The sequence below is a fragment of the Acinonyx jubatus genome, chromosome D1 (assembly GCF_027475565.1).
Source record: "Acinonyx jubatus isolate Ajub_Pintada_27869175 chromosome D1, VMU_Ajub_asm_v1.0, whole genome shotgun sequence".
Classification (NCBI taxonomy): Eukaryota; Metazoa; Chordata; class Mammalia; order Carnivora; family Felidae; genus Acinonyx; species Acinonyx jubatus.
In genome coordinates, this window is record NC_069390.1 from 39,919,623 (window position 1) to 39,939,764 (window position 20,142).

At 47.4% G+C, this 20,142-nt stretch overlaps 2 protein-coding genes and 1 long non-coding RNA gene across 6 annotated transcripts in view; 1 reads left to right on the forward strand and 2 right to left on the reverse strand.

Moving 5' to 3' along the window:
• LOC113603442 (uncharacterized) overlaps positions 1-13,342 on the reverse strand; it is a 55,426-nt gene extending 42,084 nt beyond the window's left edge. Inside the window, exons 1-3 of one of the 4 annotated variants that reach the window (XR_008290435.1) lie at positions 12,118-13,342; positions 11,739-11,889; positions 5,645-9,095 (exon numbers count right to left, since the gene is read on the reverse strand). This is a non-coding gene — a long non-coding RNA (uncharacterized LOC113603442). Of the gene's footprint in view, positions 1-5,644; positions 9,096-11,738 lie in introns of all 4 variants that reach the window. The other 3 variants (XR_008290436.1, XR_008290434.1, XR_008290433.1) reach the window with 3 other exon arrangements.
• CSRP3 (cysteine and glycine rich protein 3) lies at positions 1,094-19,849 on the forward strand. Its single transcript, XM_015076126.2, has 6 exons — positions 1,094-1,196; positions 10,155-10,304; positions 14,442-14,610; positions 16,559-16,691; positions 17,850-17,943; positions 19,529-19,849. The coding sequence occupies exons 2-6, from the start codon at positions 10,193-10,195 to the stop codon at positions 19,603-19,605; spliced, it is 585 nt and encodes a 194-aa protein (XP_014931612.1). The 5' UTR covers positions 1,094-1,196; positions 10,155-10,192; the 3' UTR covers positions 19,606-19,849.
• Positions 19,670-20,142, reverse strand: part of ZDHHC13 (zinc finger DHHC-type palmitoyltransferase 13) — a 59,398-nt gene continuing 58,925 nt past the window's right edge. The window contains exon 19 of the mRNA XM_053203387.1: positions 19,670-20,093. Coding sequence (XP_053059362.1) covers position 20,093 — 1 coding nt within the window. The 3' untranslated portion in view covers positions 19,670-20,092. The remainder of the gene's footprint in view (positions 20,094-20,142) is intronic.

A 20,142-nucleotide genomic window follows, 5' to 3' on the forward strand; every position in this document is an offset into this window, starting at 1 on the left:
CCTATATGAGGTTGTGCCGTGGCTATATATTTACGAAATTACCCCAATCTTCTTTACCATGAAATATTTAATCATTCAACCAATTGCTTTGTGGGCATGTAACCAAAGGGCTAAAATGGCTGATTTGAAAGGCTGGATTTCATATGCTTCCTGTTTGGATTTCGTATGCTTCCTTCCTGTTGTCCTCAACCTCCAGGTCAACACTAGGGGAAAGTGCCTTTGTCTGAGAAACGGATGACCTGAATTTCACTCCGGAACCTGCTCACCTGCCTGGAACCTGGCCTGAGCAAGTTAGGTGCCTCAATTTCCTCAGCGACAACGTGAAGAATTAGTCTATTAAATCTCTGAACTTCTTGTCACCTATCAAATTCTATAATTCATATGTGTCCTTGATGCTTGATCAAAGCCAAAAATATGTACATATTAGGCAAAGAGAAACTAGGCCTCCAAAGAAAATGTGGTTTCATAGAGGCTTATCAAGATTTGTCGTAAATAAGACATGCTGCCATATTAAATTCTTAAGTAGAAAAAGATGATGAACACAGTATTTCAAAACTATTGAGAGAAAACTTTTCTTCATAGGATGGCGGGCCATGGAGTGCCAGAACCCTGGTGATTAGCTGACCTTTCCCCCCGCCCCCAAGCTTCTTTGTAGAGATTATCTAAGTATCATTTCATGCACCCATCACTCTTATTTTTAGCTGTGAGTTCTCTTCACGAGTGTCGTGACCTGTATCTCAGAGTTCCAGAGGGCTCCCAGATATGGCTCATGATTCATTTGCAGGTACCTTGCATTGATTTCCAGGAAGGACAGGGGAGTAGGAGCTTGGAAAAATGATTTTAGATATAAAATCCTTCTTTGCTCCTATTCCTGTTCCAACCACTTGATCAGAAATCTACGCTCCGCAGATCGATCCTTTAGTGCCACAGGCAATTGGCAATTAAAACAGAACCTGTGCAATATTGTTCTCTAAGGGCCTCACAGCTGGTGTGGGGGGAACAAAACTCGGGGCTTTGGTCACAGGCTATTTTCAGCCTCTGATAGCAGTTGTGTTACTCATGTCTCATTCACCCTCTCCCCTCGGCCTCCCTCCCGCCCTTCCCTCTGCAGGCCAATGCTAGGGACGGCCTCCACGTATTTAAAGAGGACGAGAGCCCCCCTTACTCAGTTGAGCCGACAGAGACCACGCAGGCAGGTACGTGGAGCAAAGCAGACATTTGGGCTGGGGGTGGCCTGGCTTGGTGGCTGGTTGGGACTATGAAGGGTCCATAGAGTATGAGTGCGTTTCATGTCCCAGTGACCAGTGTCCATTCTGCTTCTGTGTAGGAGGCTCAAGCTATGCGCGATTCTGGTGTGGACCCAGCAGTGGTTTAAAAAAAAGTGGGATTAGTATTTGGGGGTTCAAGGGAGCCTCACAGAGAAATGAGTAAGGGACTATATTTGGCATAAAACTATTTCCACGGTGGAATGCTTCCTATCGTCTTAGTCAAAAGACACCAACCCAGTCCTGGAACTATGACATAAGGACTGGATGTGTGACTGTGGAAAACTTCCTGACCTCAGGGCCCTGGTCTCCTCTGTGAGCCTCAGAGTGGACGTGGTGATATTTTTCTAACTGTAAAGTGCTTCACAGTTACCAAGTGGTTGTTATAGATACAATACAGCAGAAGCCAGCCTTCCAATGCTCAGAACACGAGGAACTGTGCTATTCAGAAGGTGCGGGCAAATGACTGAGATCTCTATAGTTCACCATACCCTGCCCCACACGTGGGAAATGCTCAATGAAGTTTGCTGGTTTAAAATAGATTTCATGTCCCAAGGATGTTCAGCAACAGGTTTGCTTCTAATAATTTAAAATTAATCAAAACAGGACCCCAAAAAAGACATTGCTACACTGAGAAACACATCAAAAGCTCTGTTGAATAGGAGGATGTTCCCCGCGGAGGGTGAGGGGTGACTCCCAGTGTTTCCTCCAGGTTTCAGTTAAGGATTTGAATGACAGGCATGAGTGTGACAGAGAATGAGAAGTGTTGTTGTTTTTTTTTAAGTTTATTCATTTTTGAGAGAGAGAGAGAGACAGAGACAGAGCGTGAGCGGGGGGAGGGGCAGGGAGAGAGGGAGACACAGAATCCGAAGCAGGCTCCAGGCCCCGAGCTGTCAGCACAGAGCCCGACGCAGGGCTCGAACTCGTGAACCACAAGATCATGACCTGAGCTGAAGTCAGACATTTAACCAACTGTGCCACCCAAGTGCCCCGAGAATGGGAAGTGGTTTTAAGCAATGGTCTGCGTGGAGATGCTGTCCAAAGATCAAAGTTGCCACTCTTAATTTCTGTTCCCATCCCTGAGCTGGGGCAGTGACATCTCCGAGAAGGAGGAGATGGGTGACAGGTCTGAGGAACTCTGTCCTTCTGCGGTACAATTCAAAGCAATTCAATGAGCTTGCATTGACCGTCTTGTGTGTTGAGGCTGGGGTTGGGGGAAGAGGCAGCACTGATGCAGGGGAGGATGGGGAAATAGGGAGAGCCTGTCTCCTCAGTTTACTTTTGGGACCGAAATGTCCATGCTGGGTACATCCAACTCATCACAAAGTGTGTAAGATGGTTTTATGACCCGGAAAATGTAAGGGAGTCTTCTGGCTTGGCTTTGGTTCCTTTCTGAACAAGTCAGTCATTAAAAGGAGCCCGGCTGTTGGCACAGAGTGCAATTTAGCCCCAGGGTCTGGTGCTCTTGCTGGCCAGGCAGACAGGTGCTCCACAGCTCAGGCACACGAGCCATCCATTAGAGATACGGGAGGGAGACCAGGGGGCAGGGGCAGGGGACAGATAGAGAAACAGAGACAGATACAGAGAGAAAGAGAAGGAAAGAGTGAGCAGGGTCACTCGGCAGGCAAATAGTCACCATTCTCTTGAAAGCGGGAGAGACAGACCATGGGAGAACACAAACTCAGAAATCCTGGGAATCTGAACAAGGAAATAGGAGAAAACAGCATCTGTCATTGAGACCGTTCAAAAGCCAGCTCTGGACATCACTTTAACTTCTCTGAGTTTCCATTTTCCGAACAAGAAAATTAAGCTAAGGCCACCTATCCCAAAAGGATTTGTTAGAATCAAATGATAGAAAGCATAGGAAGTACTTTGTAAAGCTGAATAAAACGGTCCAAATATGCGGGGCCTTTGAGAAAAGGCACAGGGCCAAACCCGGCAGGCTGCAGGAGGATTTCCTGCTAAGTACAAGTGTGATGATAAAAGTCCAGAGGTCAGAGTGGATAACAAGGTGCCCAGGAGTTAGATGATGATTAGTTTGCTTTATAGGAGGAAGGACACAGACAGGGAATCTAATACACAGGAAACACAACTCCTGAGGCAGGCGGGCTTCCAATTATAAGCGCACTGCTCAGATGTCTGGGAATACTGTAGCCAGGGTTGGGCTTCACGGCCAAGGAGAAATGTGATGGCTTCAGATGTGAAAAGCCGCAGTTAGCACAGTGAAGAAAAGTGGGAGGGGACACAATGATTGTGAGGGCCGCGGGGTATAGACCTCATCGTAGGAAAGGCTCTAGCATGCGTCTGTTGGTTGGTTGCTGCCCGGTGCGGGCGTGGATCAATATTCACTTATTTGACTGTCACAAAAGTCCTGTGAGAAGTCATTCTTCAGAGGAAGAAATGGAAGAAAGTTCAAAGAAGGAAAGTCATGTGGCTCAGGGTCATGTGGCTAGAACGTGGCAGGGCCGGGATATAAACCAGGGTGCAACACGGTCTTTACGAACACGTTATAAAGGCCAAAATGGAACAGAGTCAGTTTCTAAAAGTAAAATTCGGCCACACTTCAGAGAGAATTTCAGGAAAGGTATAACGTAACCCCGGTGTTCCGGCCGCAGTTTAACGGGCAAGCGTGTCTACCGTAAGTTTTAAAGGGATGAGAGCCAACGCTCGGGGTTATTTCTGTGCTGGGAATAAGCAACCTAGGCTTCCCAGGCTTGGTGAAAGGGCCTCCAGGTAGGGGACTTCATTCCTCTGTTCCGAAGCCTGGGAGGAAGCCACTGACCTTGAGTATCCTACACGGGCGAGTTCAAGGGCATGGTTTCCCTGGGCCCCAGGGACTCCGCTTGGGCTTGCTGCTTCCTTGTCCACATCGCCAGTGAGGTCAGCTGGTGTTAGGCACCAGGGCTGCCAAAGTGAGGAAGCAGCTGTTCTGGGGCACAGGCTTAGGACTCTGCCTGACATGCCATCGCTGGCACCAGGCCCCCTGTTCCCCCCAGGGAGCTCTCTCCTTGGCCTGGCTGCATCTGCTCCTGGGTGCAGCATAATCCAAAGGCTGAGAAATAGAGCTGGTTCACAGTCTGAGCCAAAGGGGCCACGGGGAAGAAGCAAGGAAAGATCTGCTTGTCTTAAGACAATGGGACTTAGAAGCTAAAGATAAAATAATAACAGTGGCAATAAGGAGAGCAGCTAAACTTATTAGACACCTGCCATGTATTACGCATTTGTATACCCAGTACCTTAGCTATCATGGTGATCTTATCTAACCTGGAAACCTTTGAAGACAATCCTTCTCATCTGTCTTTACACGCGCGAGAACACTGGGCTCGCGATTTTGAGCATTCTGCCCAAGGTCCAACACGGAGGGTTTTTTGAACCCTGGCTGGTTCTTTCCAAAGCTCGTGGTCTTCCACCATGCTACATCACCTCTCTTCCCTGGATTAGAAGAGTAGAGAAGAGGCAGTGTTTGAGAGCAGATGCCACTGGGCAAGCTTTCTGCAAGGTGAGGCTCCAGTCACTGTTCAGATCCCTCTACCTGTCTCAGGGCTTGAAGGGTCCTTGAAGGGACTTCACAACATCGCAGTCATGTGAACAACCATCCCCAGCTGAGCTAAAGTCAATAGTGAGAGGGAACTCTCAAGCTCCAAAGGAGCTCTTTCTGTGTCTGAATGGCAATGACTCTTAGAGAGGCTTTTACTTACTGAGTTAAATTCAGGCTCCCTGTTATTTCCACCCATGAGTACTCTCTGTCCCATGGGGAGACAATGGGGTCAACCAGATCCCAGTTCCCATCAACTGGGAAGTTTGGTTAATGGAGATGCTGACCCTTGTCCCCTCTCTAGCGTGTTATAGGCAGAGACCTGGGATATAGAACCAGCTTCACTCGGGTTTCAATCACAGCTCTGCCACTTATTAGCTGTGGGATCCCAGACAAGTCACTCGAGTTCTCTGAGTCTCAGTTTCCTCATCTGCAAAGTGGACATAAAACCATTTGCTCTGTGGGGTGGCTGTTCTAAAGATAGTACGTATAAAGCAACTGACACAGAGTAAACAATAAAGAGTAGCTAATGTTAATATAAGAACACAGCTTTGGAGTCAGAGCCCTAAATTCCAATGTAGCCATGTGACCTTGGGTAATGTAATTTCCCTAAGACTCCATTTCGCCCAAAGTTACAAAAGGTACCTTTTTTAATAGTGCCTACCTTGAAGGGTGGTTATGGGCATGGAATGATACACACCACAGAGCCGGGCCAAAGGGACTCCACACACTTTAGCTTCAATAATAACATTATTATGTTGGTAATGATTATCCCTTACATTCTGGACATACGCTCCTATGATACAAAATCTTGGCCTCAGCCAGTGTAGACAGTTTGACTCACCATGGAGAATCAGGCATCTAATAGGATGACCACATGAACCAACACTGAGCTGAAAATGGCATCGTCACTAACAGTCCGCTCAAAGTCGTAGCCTAAGATTCCCTCCCACGTTCTTTAAGGGATGCCTACAAAGAAGAAACTGAGTCACTGAGTGTCCATTTTGCCTCCCCCACCCATTTTTGCCCTAAGGTGTCACCTTTCAGCTCCATAGTTGATAAGCTTGATAAGCACCAAACAGTGGAAGGAGGTGCCCAAATACACAGCATCGTTATTCTTCTGAAGGGTCAGATTGGTATGTGACAATCTAGAGTTATTGCAGATCTAATTAGTTTGCACATTTTATAATACTCCACAGTTTACAAAGTGATACGATGTACCTCAACTGCCACAATCCTCCCAGCAATAGTGGAACAGATGAGACATTATGCCCATTTTAGAGAGAGGATACTGAAGTTCAGAGAGCTTCACTGGTTTTCCCAGATCACACAGCTCTGAAGAGGCAAGGCGGAACTAGAACTCTGGCTTCTTGCATCTGATCCAATGCTTTTCCCAGCACCCACTATCGCACGTTCCCAGTATAACTGTTTCCACAGCATTATTCGTGAAGAAATCGACACAGGTAGTCTCTCACTGGGAACTGGGTATCCAAAAGTCTGGAGTTCACCCTCCCCCTAACCGATGTAGCAAAGCTCACATTCTCTATCCTCTTCAGAAACCCCAAACTGTCCCCCATTTCAATCATGACCCTCGACTTCATCAGTGACAACACGGCCATCTCCAGGACTGGCCCGGGGAGTAATGCCAGGTGATGTGATGGAGACTGTGACCCAGGTGGCAAATGGGGCTGAGTGACGGGCGAACCTATATTTGGCATCCTACCTTCAATGACCCTTGCCTGTGCCAGGCAACGCTGATAAACAAATGGCCCATCCCTTGGTATCTTGCCAGCATAAACTCACATTCTGGGCCTGGCTAGAGGAGTGTTGAGACACAGGAATTCCAAAGCAATGCCGGAGGCCGAAAAGGTTATGTACTTGAGCCAGGACTTAAATGTGCTTTCAAATCACAGTGACTTAATTAGCAGATGCGTGCTACTCGAATAACCTGAAATAAAGGGGGGAGGGGGGAAGACAAGGACTTGCCTTAGAATAGCTCCTCAATACTGCTTTAAATTCCATCATATTTCACCCAAGTTCAAGGTGACAAGGTCAAGATTAGAACCTGTGTCTTCCAATTCAGGATGCTTTACAACATGCTCTGCCTTTTGGCCTTGGAGCATTGGAAGAAGAAATCAGAGACGTCTTCTGTGTTTAGCCTTCGTAGCTACATTTCCAATTTTAAAAATGGAACTCGGCACCTGTTTAATAAAACGCCTACGGATTTCTATTCTGGGTTTCAAGTCCTAATATACGTACGTCAGATATTTATGATCACTTAAGAAATAACCTGTGCTAGGATCCATTACCTTGTGAAGAAGGTATTATCTGTAATCTTATCCTCACTTTGAGAAGAATCATGTGGAGGCAACTGCCGAGTGCATAGGCACACATCTTCCCAGGGGGCATCTCTGTCTACCATTAACTCGCAAGACATGCCAATTAGATCTCCACCAAAGATCTGAAATAAGAAATGTGACCTAGGGTTGTTTTCATTGAAAATTTCCATCTCATTAATTTCGCAAGTGTCACTGTCTTATTCCTGGATATATATGACATTTCTATTTTATATTATGTTACAACCCAGGATCAAAATGAACATGATCAAAATTATGTGATTCTACTCTTTCCCAGAGAATGTATCATCTTTAGTCAGAGAAGGATGGATCTTAGAAAAAGAAATTGGCTAAGAAAATCTCCCAAATGTTTTCCTTCTTTTGTCTTACCTTGTTTGTAAATGAGGAGGTTGGTCACTCTTAAAAATCTATTCCAACTCTAGAGACCTAAACATTTTAAAAAAGTCAAAAATAAACAATTTTGGGTTCTTTCAGGGGATATTAAGACATGCCCTGTGTATTCTTTACTCTGCCTGAAATGTCCTTCTCCCTTTTTGCTCTCTGGAGAACTCTTATTCACCCATTTGGATGTGACATCTGTGATCCTCCAGCGACTCACTGGTTTCATCCCTAGTCTAACTTTGGGTAGCCATACTCTCCCTTGAGTTTGCATGGTACCCTTGTAAGACTTTTCTCTGGTACCCAGTATCTGGTTCCTGCTTCTCTTCCTCACTAGAATGTGGACTTCTCATTACAGGCAACACAAATTACTCGTTCTTATAAGTTTTCCTCCCCTTGATCCCTCACCAAGTACCTAATACAGTGCTTGACACATGACAGGTAGGTAGATAGTAAATGCATGAGTGAATGAATGCAGACTTGATCCCAAGCCTTTCATTTCAAAATGCATTATTCCTTCCTCTATACTAAACAACCTGAAATACAGAAATAGAAGCACTAAATGTTTCCTTAAAAAAATTTTTTTTTTTTTATATTTAGAGAAAGCACGAGCAGGAGAGAGGGGAAGAGAGAGAGAATCTTAAGCAGTCTTCATGCTCAGCGTCGAGCCCGATGCAGGGCTCAATCCCATGCCCCTGGGATCATGATCCGAGCCAAAATCAAGAGTCAGACCCTCAGACGACTGAGCCATCTAGGTGCCCCTATGTTTACTTTAAAAAAAATGTTTTAAGTGCATTTTCTAAATTTACTGAATAAAAAGAACAGCCTGCTTCTATGAGAGGAAGGATTGGGTGTTCCTGGCTAACCTCACGCTATTTTTTAAGCGGGAAAGCTGTTTACAGGGACAATTAGGTAGAGATGTTCCCTTTGGTCCTGGTATCAGGTTCAGTGGTCTGTTTGCTATTTACCTTCTGTTTCTTAGCAAAACCTGTCTTTGTTATGAGGCTGGAAGGCACAGTCCAGACCAGTTGACCCAGGAGAACTTAGTGTTAATCGCCAACTATTATAAGAAGGTGACTGGCTTCCCAGAAGGGAAAGAGAAGGTCAGAAGCAGCCACTCGGAATGGGCTGATAGTGCTTGGTGTCAGTGACAAGATGGCATACCAGTCTTCTTAGAAACCAAGGATCTTAGGATCTCAGCGGAAATTTGGCCCCCTGGAGCTGGCCGGATCTCAGAAATTTCACTACTGATGGCTGACATTAGTTCTGCTCTGGGGAAACTGAAAACTGGATTCATACTTACACACAGACACAGAAAGAAAGGGAAAGTTGTCTTTTGATGCCGCTACTTGTCTGGTGTTTCTTACACAAACGCCATAGGGAGGAGACAATGATGGCCCGGGGCTGGGACTCTCAGCCACTGTTTGCGGCAGAACATCCTGGAAGGGTGTGGGAGGACACGCAGCAGCATCATCGCTTGGCTCCTGTGATCACACCTGGCACTGTGAGTTCTGCCATCCACCTTCCTGCACATCGTGTCATTCGGGTCTCCAAACAACACTGCGAGGCAGCGAGGGGAAAGAGTGACTCTCTCCATAGTGTAGGTGGGAAGGCAGATGTAAGAGAAGCTGTGCAATTCGTCTCCCTGCACATGGCCAGGTGTGCTAGCCCTGAAAGCAGAAGGCAGGTTTCCAGACCACTGAGCTAGTATAGGGCCACCATAGCTTACTGCTTGGGTCTAAGAGATAGGAGGGATAAATCTGAATGGGACATTTTATAGATCATGGATTTTTATCGGCGAGATTGGCTATGGCTTGGGGCGCCTGGGTGGCTCAGTCGGTTAAGCCACTGAATTCAGCTCAGGTCATGATCTCACAGTTCGTGGGTTCAAGCCCCGCGTGGGGCTCTGTGCAGACAGCTCAGAGCCTGGAGCCTGCTTCAGACTCTGTGTCTCCCTCTCTCTCTGCCCCTCCCTTGCTTGTGCTCTCTCTCTCTCTCAAAAATAAATAAACATTAAAGTTGTTTTAAAAACTTAAAAAAAAAAAAAAAAGATTAGCTAAGGCTTTTGCTGCCCAAGACATGGTCCTTACTGATAGCATCGGCACTGCCTGGAGACTATTAGAAATACAGAACTGCCTGCTTCTCCCACATCTACCAAACCAGCATCCGCACAGTAGCAAAAGCTGACGTGATTCGAGAAGCACTGAGCTAAATAAGAAGATAACACCATTTTCATAGATTATTCCCACGACTGATGGAATCGTATTTAAAACCTTAGATGAAACAATTATACTTAATATTTGTATATAATCTTATGTACGTAAAATTAGCTCATCTATCCCTTCCAAGAACCCTAGGGGCAGGTGCTACTGAAATTTAACAGAAGAGGAAACTGAGTCTTAAAGCAGTAAAGTGACTTGCTCAGGGCCATCTGAGTGTCTGAGCTTATTCAGTGATGTGCACACAAGTGACTATTTGCTGAATGAATGTGTGGATGGATGAATGAATGGATGGATGAACCACCAAACACACCGGAGCTGGATCCTGGCCTTGAGAACACGGTACTACGGGGCATTTGTTCACTCCTGAGTTTGCCAACATTTAGGGTATTTGTTTTAGATCCTGTTAGACTTGACCTTGGTCAGAAGGTCTTCGAGATGCCGAACTGGGGCGGAGGAGCGAAATGTGGTGCCTGCGAAAAGACGGTCTACCACGCGGAAGAAATCCAGTGCAATGGAAGGAGTTTCCACAAGACCTGCTTCCACTGCAGTGAGTTGGGTGAACACCATGGGGGCCCCTCAGCGTCCGGAGGGCATTTCAAAGCTCACATGTAGCCACAGATGCTGCATAAAGGTGGTCCTCAGGGTCTGGTCCCGGGACCAGCAGCAACAGCATCCCCTGGGAACTTATAGAAATACCACCCTGGGGCCCCACCTAAAGGGATGGTGTTCTCCTGAGGACCCTCTCGCCAACAACTTGCCCAGTTCTTGCCAAAGTCAGAACAAGCTGGCCTACTGCTGCCATTGTGGCAAGAACCTTGACCCAGTGGCAACATTTGCAAAGTGTGACTTGGCAAAGAAAGGAAGCCATCGCTTATCTGGAGCCCGGATGCATTGGCTCTGTGTTGTTCCCACTGGCCAGTATTACTGAAGCCAGCTGCAACTGGTCTTTCCTAAGAAAGAACCTGTGTCAGGTGAGGGACAACATCTGCCCATTCTGTAATAGTCCAAACAGGAAGAGTTTGGGGCATGGACACCAGTAGTGTCACAAAGGGAACCTTTAGCATCACCTGCTGGACACAGATGCACAGTGTCACAGCTGGGGGAATACAAACCCTGGGGTCCCTCTGGGAGTCTGGCTTTGCCTGACCCGTGACTTTGGACACACCATTTCTCGTCTCTAAGCCTGGGTCACAAGAACCCACAGCGGAACCAGGAGTAGAACCTGTACCTTCAGACCCCCAGTCCGGTCCCTTCAACAGGACTTCATTCTAGAGTTTCCAATGGCCAGTCCAGTTCTAGGAGAACAGTCTCTTTTGACCCGCTTACCTTCCTTGCCTCCCTCCAGTAGGTCTGGCTTAAGGGCTAGTTTTGCTAGACATTTGGCAGACTCCCTCCCCACATGTTCCCCCACACCACCCCCATGATTTAGCCCAGTGGCCACAAGGTGTCACACTGCCCCAAACTGTTTCAAATGGAACTTCAAGGATCGGGCTCCATCTGTTAAAGCATGAAGGCACTTCATCCTTAAGCTGCCGAAAATAGTAATGTTTTATCTGCTGCCAGAGTTTCCGTTATCTCTCACCTTCCATGGCAAACAGAAATGTCATCGAAGAGCAGGGAGAAGCATGGCTCTGAGTGAGTGGGTTGGTGGACTTACTAATAAGCTTTGGGCTCTAGTGATGGGTAATTATTTTTAAGTCATCATACACATCCATCAGATTCATCATCATTATTACAATCATCTAGAAGTCATTGTTCAAGAGTTCCTTCCATAGCCTTCTGGCTTTGGCTCAAAAAAAAAGCCAGTGCTTTTAAAAAGAGCAGGCATTGGGAATAATGGAAAGATACTAGAATTAGACTAAAAATGACTAGGGTTTCAGTTTGGGCTCTGCCGTGGACTAACTGCGTGAACTTGGGCAAGTGATTTCACCTTTGCGAGCCTCAATTCCCCCATCCATAAAATGGAGATGACAGTACCCACCACACAGGCTGTCACAAGATGGAAACCGGGGTCCTTGATCAGGCCTCTATTCTCCTCTGATCGACTTCAATGTCTGAGTGAGAACAGGACGTGGCAGGGAAGCTTTCCATGGTCGGGGTGTCTTGTCGTCCTTAGGTAGCAGGCAGATGCCCTGTTCAATGGAGCCACGGTAGAAGGGATTTGAGCATTTGCTGGTGTGTCCCTTTTAACCCTTTGAACTCATGGGTGGGCTAAGAGTCCGAGCAGTACATGTTTCCGTAGGAGTGGACAGAAGGGTCCCGCAGAGGAGCATGCTTTTCTAGATTTCCATCCCCGAACTTGCTTGTCTACAGGCCTACCTGTAGTTGTTGTAAATAGGCTTCAAAAAGACAGAGCCTACCTTAGCTTGTCCCCTGGCCAGTGTTCTCCAAACTCCTAGACAAATCTTAATCCTCCTTATCAGGGCTGTCCAAAAGAAATATAATGTAAGCCACAGATATAAATATAGCTTTTCTAGTAGGCATATTTCTAGAAAGGTATAAAGAAGTGAAATTAATTTTAAAACATTTCATTTAACCTAATGTGCCTAAAATCGTATTTCTACATGTAATCAATACATAAATTGTTAATGGGATACTTTACATTCTTTTTTGTGTGTACTAAGTGTTTGAAATCGGTGTGCGTTTTGCACTCAGAACACATAACATACACGGTGGTGAGTGGCCGCAGCAGTGGCCAACACAGCTCGACTCTGCCTGTGTGTGAAAGCTGGTCAGAAGCCAGGGAGTGGCGATAGAAAGGGCCCAGGCATGACAGGGAGTAACACAGCCCTGGAGGGATGGGGATAAGAAATGGAGCAGGGGTGAGAGGACCTGAGGCCAGTCATGGCTCTGCAACTTAACTGCTGTCTAATCGTGGACAAGTCACTGACCATCATTGACCCGTGCATGCGTGCCTTCATTCACTTACTCATCCATTCATTCATTCAACAAATGTTTAATGAGGACTCACTTCAGGCTAGGCCCCATACCATGTTCTGAGGATAGTAAAAATTAAAGTGTTGCCCTCAAGGAACTCAGAGTCTAGAACATCAATGAATATTTGAGACGTTTTTCTGGAGGCTAGAAGCTGATAGCAACAAGAAGGGTGGAGACGTGTGTATATGTTATATGCCCAAATAGAAGGTATTTTTCTCCAAAAATTATTCCTCACAAAAAGGATTTGCCCTGTGTTCAAAGCCTTATAAAGTATCTTACACTATAGGACAGGCTCTCAACTTTTTTTTTTTTTTTTTACAGAGAGTTTTTAACACACACAATGTTGACTTGTTTAATGTATTTCCATACGCTTCTTTTGCCACCCACACAACCACCAACCCCTCATCTACAACCTTGTCTTCCCCCACTCTCATATTCAATTATATGATGTTTTTAAGTAAAATACTATTTGAGGAAAGCATATTACCCTGAAACAACTTCATTCGATGGTCGATTGCTTATAAAGGTCACTTGAACAAAAACAAAAACAAGGAGGCAAATAAATTGAATGCACGTGTCTTATTTTTCTTGGGGCTACGACCTCACTGTTATAAGCAGTGAGAACCACCATAAACAACCTTTAAGGATCAACCTTTACAGAGCAACACAGCAAGTTATCAAGTGGGGGAAATCCTACATATTTTTTTAAAGTCGCCCAAATGCTATGCTAATAGGAACTCCTGGTTGAGATACAAATTCCAGGGGACAGCCTCCTACTCAGGTACCACCAGACCTCAAAGATGCACACAGAAGTGGTAAGTCTTGGAGAGCGGAGTCGCTGCCTGAGGAAAACCCTGGTGATAGGGAGGTGCTGACGGTGAAATTTTTTGTCCCTGAGTTTGTGTGAGATGAGAAAAAAGTCACCTCTCCAAATCAATACATTATTGATCTCTATTATTAAATTAAATATTATAAGTAGGTAGTTAACACTTTCATTTACATCCTTAAAAGTTTATTTCTTTTTTGAAATTGGCAAAAAAAAAAAAAAAACCCGCACTCACTTATTGTAATGTATCTATCTTCTTTTTGGGAAAAATGGGGGCTTGCCTTATATACTTCATGTCCCGGGGGACACTTTATACTAGGTAATATACAGTGACTGGGGATTTCCCCCAGTTAAAGCCTCAGGGTCTGTGAGACAGGTCTACCTCTACACCGCCTCCTGCTTCCAGACCTGGATCAAAAGTAGCCTCAGTGGTAGTTGTCTCCTTGAATATCAGAGTGCTCTTCAAAGGCCACGGTAAGTACAGAAACTGCCCAGTCCCGATTCTGGTATTACCAAGAAAAAAAAATAAATTCATCCCCTGCCTCAGTGCCTTATCCCCTCCTCACCCCACAAGCATACACACGCGCTTCCCTGATGTCACGTGAGGTTAGACACTCGGGAATTCAGGTTGTTCGGATTCGGGAACAATATTCTTAACTAGCCCAAGACCATACACCTGGTTCCTATCCTGGCCTCCCCTTCTTTCTAGCTGGGTTCCACTGAACACATTATGTCCCTTCTCTGTTCCCCAGTTTCCTCACCTGTGAAATCAGGGCTGCTTTGGAATCCATGGCTCAAAGTTGTGCTTTCGGCCAGAGGGCCCCTCTTGCTGGGGCTCTTGGCCCTGAGCATGGCATTAGGGCTTCGGGGAAAGAGGGAGGAGCCTCGGCCCCAAGCCCCTGACTGTCCCTTCCTCGGCAGTGGCCTGCAGGAAGGCTCTCGACAGCACCACAGTCGCAGCTCACGAGTCGGAGATCTACTGTAAGATCTGCTACGGGCGCAGGTATGGCCCCAAGGGGATCGGGTACGGACAAGGCGCCGGCTGCCTCAGCACGGACACGGGCGAACATCTGGGCCTCCAGTTCCAACAGTGAGTCACCACCGCTTCTCCCAGCCCAGTAGAGCCCTAGCTATCAGGACAGTTCATTTTGTTCCCATAGCAACGTTTTCTGGAAGTGGGAGAATGGACTCTATTGTTGACTGGCTAACAATAAGAATACTCTGACCAAGTTTTAACAATGTGTCATCTCTCCCAAGACGCTCTTCAAATTATCTGCCTTTCTAAAGGGCAATTACTTTTACACCATGGCTCTTGGTCTGCATGTCAAGAGAAAACCCAGAAAGTACAGATGTTCCATTGTTTGACCTTTGCTAAACTGCACGGAGTCCCTTTTCTTCCCCTTGGAGCGTTTCTGTGTAAATCACATAAATATGGCAGGGAAGCAATGGCCATTCTCTGCGTCCTTGTCACTCAGTTCTTCCCTTAGGGTTGTAAGATGACTAATACCCACATCACAGGGCGGGTGGGTCTGCAGGGAGGGCTCTGTGCCTCAGGAGTAAACAATCAATTATGACTGTTCTGTGGGTCTCCCTAGTTGCCTGTTGACAATGCAGCGCTGAGGTTTCCCCCTCAACACTATCAGAGGAAGCTGGGATATCACCCTGCACAACCTCCATCTACCAGGCTGTTCTACTGTCTTGCTGCTCGCGCTGAGTTCCTCCCTGGAACTGAGTGCAGACTGACAGCCACCCGCAGGTAGCTGGGGTCTGGCCAGCTGGTGTCCGGACTCAGCTCTGCAGTGGGACTAGACAGAAAGGCCTAGCCCCACTGAGGCAGTGGCCCGTGGAGGGCCTCCCCCAGAGAGCAGCAGTTAGACCATCTGAAGAGTCATCTGGCCCCTTCTATAGCCCGTGGTGGAGCCTGGGAAAACGTAGGAATGTAGGAGTCGTCGCTTACATGTTTCTGATCACTTAATCCCAACTGGACACCATTTAATGAGGCAAGAGGACACCAACTGCATTCTCTGCCACACATTGCCCAAAGCTCACTCTCCTCCGCTAGGGTTTGGTTGTAACACTGCACCGAGAGAAACAAGAATCCGCACACCTGGGTTTCACCCCAGCTCTGATTACGAGTTGCCTAACCTTGGGCAGTTGCCCCTCATGCCCTCGCTCTCTTCCGACTAGCCCTGCCTAACCTAGAGGTTACGGCGAGACACCAGTGATAAACGCACAAGGAAGTGCCAACAGATACAGAAGCAAGGGGTGGTTTACTGTGCTTCCATCTTGGACGATGCTCACCCGGGGACAGGTGACCTTTGGAGGCAGGATGGCAACCTGACCTGTGACAGGGACTGCATCAGTTTATTGGACCATGGTTTGTTTGCTATCAATTGTCAAGATCCCATCTTGCTCTAGAATGTTTCCACAACTCACTCCATGAAGCAGACCAGTGGGCTCCAAGACGGTATAGAAAAATGTAAACGCTAGCAGCAATAATAACACAACAACACAAGCGAACACACATGGAACACTAGCTAAGTGTTTTACCACAGAAAGGAAAGATTTAAGCCCATTAGAACTAGGTTTGTTTGGAGCACCTGGGTGGCTCAGTCAGTTAAGCATCCGACTTCGGCTCAGGTCATGATCTCGCGGTCTGTGAGTTCGAGCCCCGCGTCGGGCTCTGTGCTGACAGCTCAGAGCCTGGAGCCTGTTTCAAATTCTGTGTCTCCCTCTCTCTCTGACCCTCCCCCATTCATGCTATCTCTCCTGTCTCAAAAATAAATAAACGTTAAAAAAAAAATTAAAAAAAAGAACTAGGTTTGTTAGTCCTCAGTAAATGCCAGGAGACACACAGACTTCTAAGCGCTTTACTCAGATCCCCTCATTAAACTGTCTCGGCAACCCTGAGGAAGGCACCATGATGAGCCCCATTTCCCAGATGAGGAGTCTGAGGCACAGACAAGTTTAGTAACTCCCTTAAAGTACTCTTTTCCAACAAGCTCTATGGGTTTCATCCATTTGTCTGTGTCGACCAGGTCCCCAAAGCCGGCACGCTCAGCCACCACCAGCAACCCTTCCAAGTTCACTGCGAAGTTCGGAGAGTCTGAGAAGTGCCCTCGATGCGGCAAGTCAGTCTATGCTGCTGAGAAGGTGATGGGAGGTGGCAAGGTAAGGACGGCCATGTGAGCCAAGTGGGGCTTGCTCATCTGCACCACACGGGTCGGGAGGGCTAAGAGAGGAAAGTAGGAACTGTGAGCGGGTGGGAGCCGGGCCCTTCGTTCTCCTTTGCTCCCAGGAGCCGCGTTAGGAGCCACCCGCCCTCACCCGCTTTCCTGGCTGTGAGTGTCACTGTGCAGAGCCCTGGAAATCCAAAGCTGGTGAAATGCGATGCAACAGGCCTAAGCCCACTAGGTGACAGGCACCCGGCTGGAAGCGCTGGAGATACAAAGTGCACAAGCCCCTTGCCCTGCAGGGTCCACAATGCTTCCAGAAAGCTATGAGCCCTGTGAGCCCATCACCACTGCGTCACTCCATCTGCCACTGGCAATCACCACCGGCGGATAGAGCAGACACCTCATAGCAGCAAGGAGCATCCTTGCTCACAAGCGTCTTGGCAATCGGAGGAGTCATCCAATGTCCGAGACCGTTATGCACACTTGCTCTGCAAGTTCCGGTTTCAGGGTATTCACCAAAGGGTTGGGGCCCAACGGAAGGGAAAAAAAAAACCAAAACTGTTTATACTAAAGCGGAACGGGGTGGGTGGAAAGAAGGGCCATGGGGAGGGTCTGACTTCAAATATGAGGGCATTCTCCACCCCCAAGACTGGCCACTTGAAGATGGAGAACGCCTAGACCATGCCTGGTGGACGTACAGGTGTGCAGAAGAAGGTCATCTTCCAATGATCCAAGCCATGCAACTCTCTTCTGGCAGAAAGACACAGAGTTCAAGCGAAATTGAATTACCTGGCTAATCGCCTCATTTCTTCTCATCTTCTTTAACTTTATATTCAATGTAAATGTTACCCACGGCCCCCACTTTATTCCTCGATCTTTTAGAAGGGGGAAGCCCTTTTCTAGTCTGTTCTGAAGGAATACATATGGTAATAGTTCCGGTAAATTTATTTTTAGGGGTTCTGAGACTTGCTGGCCAATTCCATAGCATCTCATTTTCTCCAAATCCCCGGGAAAACTGGTCTGGGGCCTACTACATACGCGAACGGTTTAGACAGTGGCACTCCCTTATACGCTGCTGGTCAGGGGATTTAACACGGACACAGAATATGCTGCCCAGCCCACCCCGCTAATGTAACTCTCCTGCACCCCTCAGCCTTGGCACAAGACCTGTTTTCGCTGCGCCATCTGTGGAAAGAGTCTAGAGTCCACGAACGTCACTGACAAAGATGGGGAACTTTACTGCAAAGGTGAGCGGTTCTGGGGACTCTCTGGAGATGTTTTCCCAAGGAGGGTCCTTGGAGGGTAAGCTGTGTCCAGCCAAGAGGCTCATGTCTGCCAGGAGGCATGGCTGCTCAGCCTGAGCAGAGTCTGGGCTCTCAGGATGGGGAGCAAAGCCACCTAAGGGGAAGAAATCTTCCCCGCCCCCCCCGACCCAGCTCTGGTCCTCTCCGTTGGAGCATGTGGGGGTACCAGATGCTTGAAGATACTCAGTGGTTCAGGGCAGCTGGGCGCCTGGGGGCAGAGAGGACGAGGAGAAAACAGTGTCCTGACTCAGAAGAGGCCACGGGCCTGGATAAACAGTATCGCATTCCCTTCTGAAAATCCAAATACCCTCTGTCTACCTGAATGGTGGTTAGGGGCGACTGGGGAAGGATGAACTCTGTTTAGTTTATGAGATTAAATGAATAGTTTATTAGTTCAGAGAGTTTGACCTTTCCTTAGTTTATCGACACATATCTATTTCCTTCCTTCCTTCCCTCCTCTCTTTCCTCCCTTCTCTCTCCTTCCCTCCTTCCTCCCTCACGTCTTGCCTCTCTCCCTCCTTCCTTCCCAACATTTGTTTCTAACACTGCATTATCACCTAGTGATCGCAGGGACAGAACTGACAACTAATTTTCCTTCTGGTCCTCACAGTTCTGCTCCCAGATGCCTCCATGATCCCTTTGTCTTGTGGAAAGGCAGTAGGGGTTAGCTCTTCTCTGATGCTATGAAAAGGAAGGGATGAATCAGGGCCAAGGCAATGTGTTCTCCACCTCGGAGCCTCCCCTAGGCCTATCGTTTCTCAGTGGGGTCCTCCCACCCTTTCACGTGATGATGGTGTCTCAAGGTCTCCAGGTGTCTGTGTTGGAATGGAGGGGAGCCACGGGAGAAGGCAAGAGGGAGGACATTACCAATCAAGACTGCAGGGTGCCCAAACTTTGCCCCCTCGGTGAGACAGAATGCAAACGAACGCCCTATCCAAGAGGGGGTGCCTCCTCCTGCCAGTGGAGGACACAGAGGGTCCTCCGCATTCACAGGCCCCAAAACGCTAAAATGTTGCCGCGGCCAGCAGAGAGATGAACACGTAGACAAATAATAGCATAATTGCATCACCAAGTGAAAAAAAACTCCGGTAGTAGCACATAAAGAGGCAAGTGACCAGCTTGGGGTGTTAGGGAAGGCTTCTTAGAAGACAAGCCCCCTGTGGGTCTTGAAGGATGAATGTGGGTTTTGGTGGGGGCATTCCAGGGTCCACGAGTGGTTCCGTGTGCCTGCAGTATCGGGAGGGAGGCAAAGGCAGGAGGGGATGAGCCTGGGCAGGCAATCATGGCCCCGATCGTGTTGTCTCAAGTGAGAAAACGTCTGTGAACACTTAGACCCAAGTGCCCCAAAGTATGAACAATTTCGATCAGATCTAAAGTAAATGCAGCTCGATATGCTTAAAAGTGAACTTATGAATACAGTGATCACAAGGACATCTCCCACAGATGAAAGGACTGTGTCTAGGAGCAAGGAAGTGCAAACACGGTCTAACCAACCCATTCTCTCTCCCCTTTCCTCCCTCTCGTTCAGTTTGCTATGCCAAAAATTTTGGCCCTACGGGTATTGGGTTTGGAGGCCTAACACATCAAGTGGAGAAGAAAGAGTGAAGAGTGTGACATACTTCCGTGGGCCTCCAGCATTTGCCACGTGATCCTGCCAGGCGGCAACCCTCCCCCGAACATCCTCTCGCTGGGGATCGGGCAGTATTTCTCTTCAGAAGCGATCGTAGTCTTTACCCAAAGTTAGAAGACACCTTCGGAAGAAAAGTATTACAAGTTTAGCCTGTAACAAATGCGTTGTTATTTCTGACACCCAGGGCGGGGGAGGCAATAAATAAATGTTTTAGCGGCACCTGGCGTGTCTCTGGATCTTTTCTTTCGAATGGAGGGAGATTTTCAAAAAATAGAGAGGTGTGTCTAAAAACGCGCTGCAAACGATGTAATGAATCTTGATCCCAACTGGGGAAGGCGTGAGGAGGAGGAACAAGAGGCAAAGGAAAGCAGGCTTCCAGAATCTGTCCACTGAGCTTCTTTCTCGTTACTGACAGAGAAGGAAACGGGGTTCCAGAGGAAGCAAGACAACATGAGAGCAAATTCTGGAAGGAAAATCAAAACTAATAAAACTGCTGAAGAGTCGGTCCTTTT

Bases quoted from the DNA above. Each gene is read 5' to 3' on its own strand.
- CSRP3 (XM_015076126.2), top strand. From the start codon at position 10,193: ATGCCGAACTGGGGCGGAGGAGCGAAATGTGGTGCCTGCGAAAAGACG. The intron at 10,305-14,441 runs GTGAGTTGGGTG...CTTCCTCGGCAG, and splicing joins CAAGACCTGCTTCCACTGCA to TGGCCTGCAGGAAGGCTCTC. The intron at 17,944-19,528 runs GTGAGCGGTTCT...CCTCTCGTTCAG, and splicing joins TGGGGAACTTTACTGCAAAG to TTTGCTATGCCAAAAATTTT.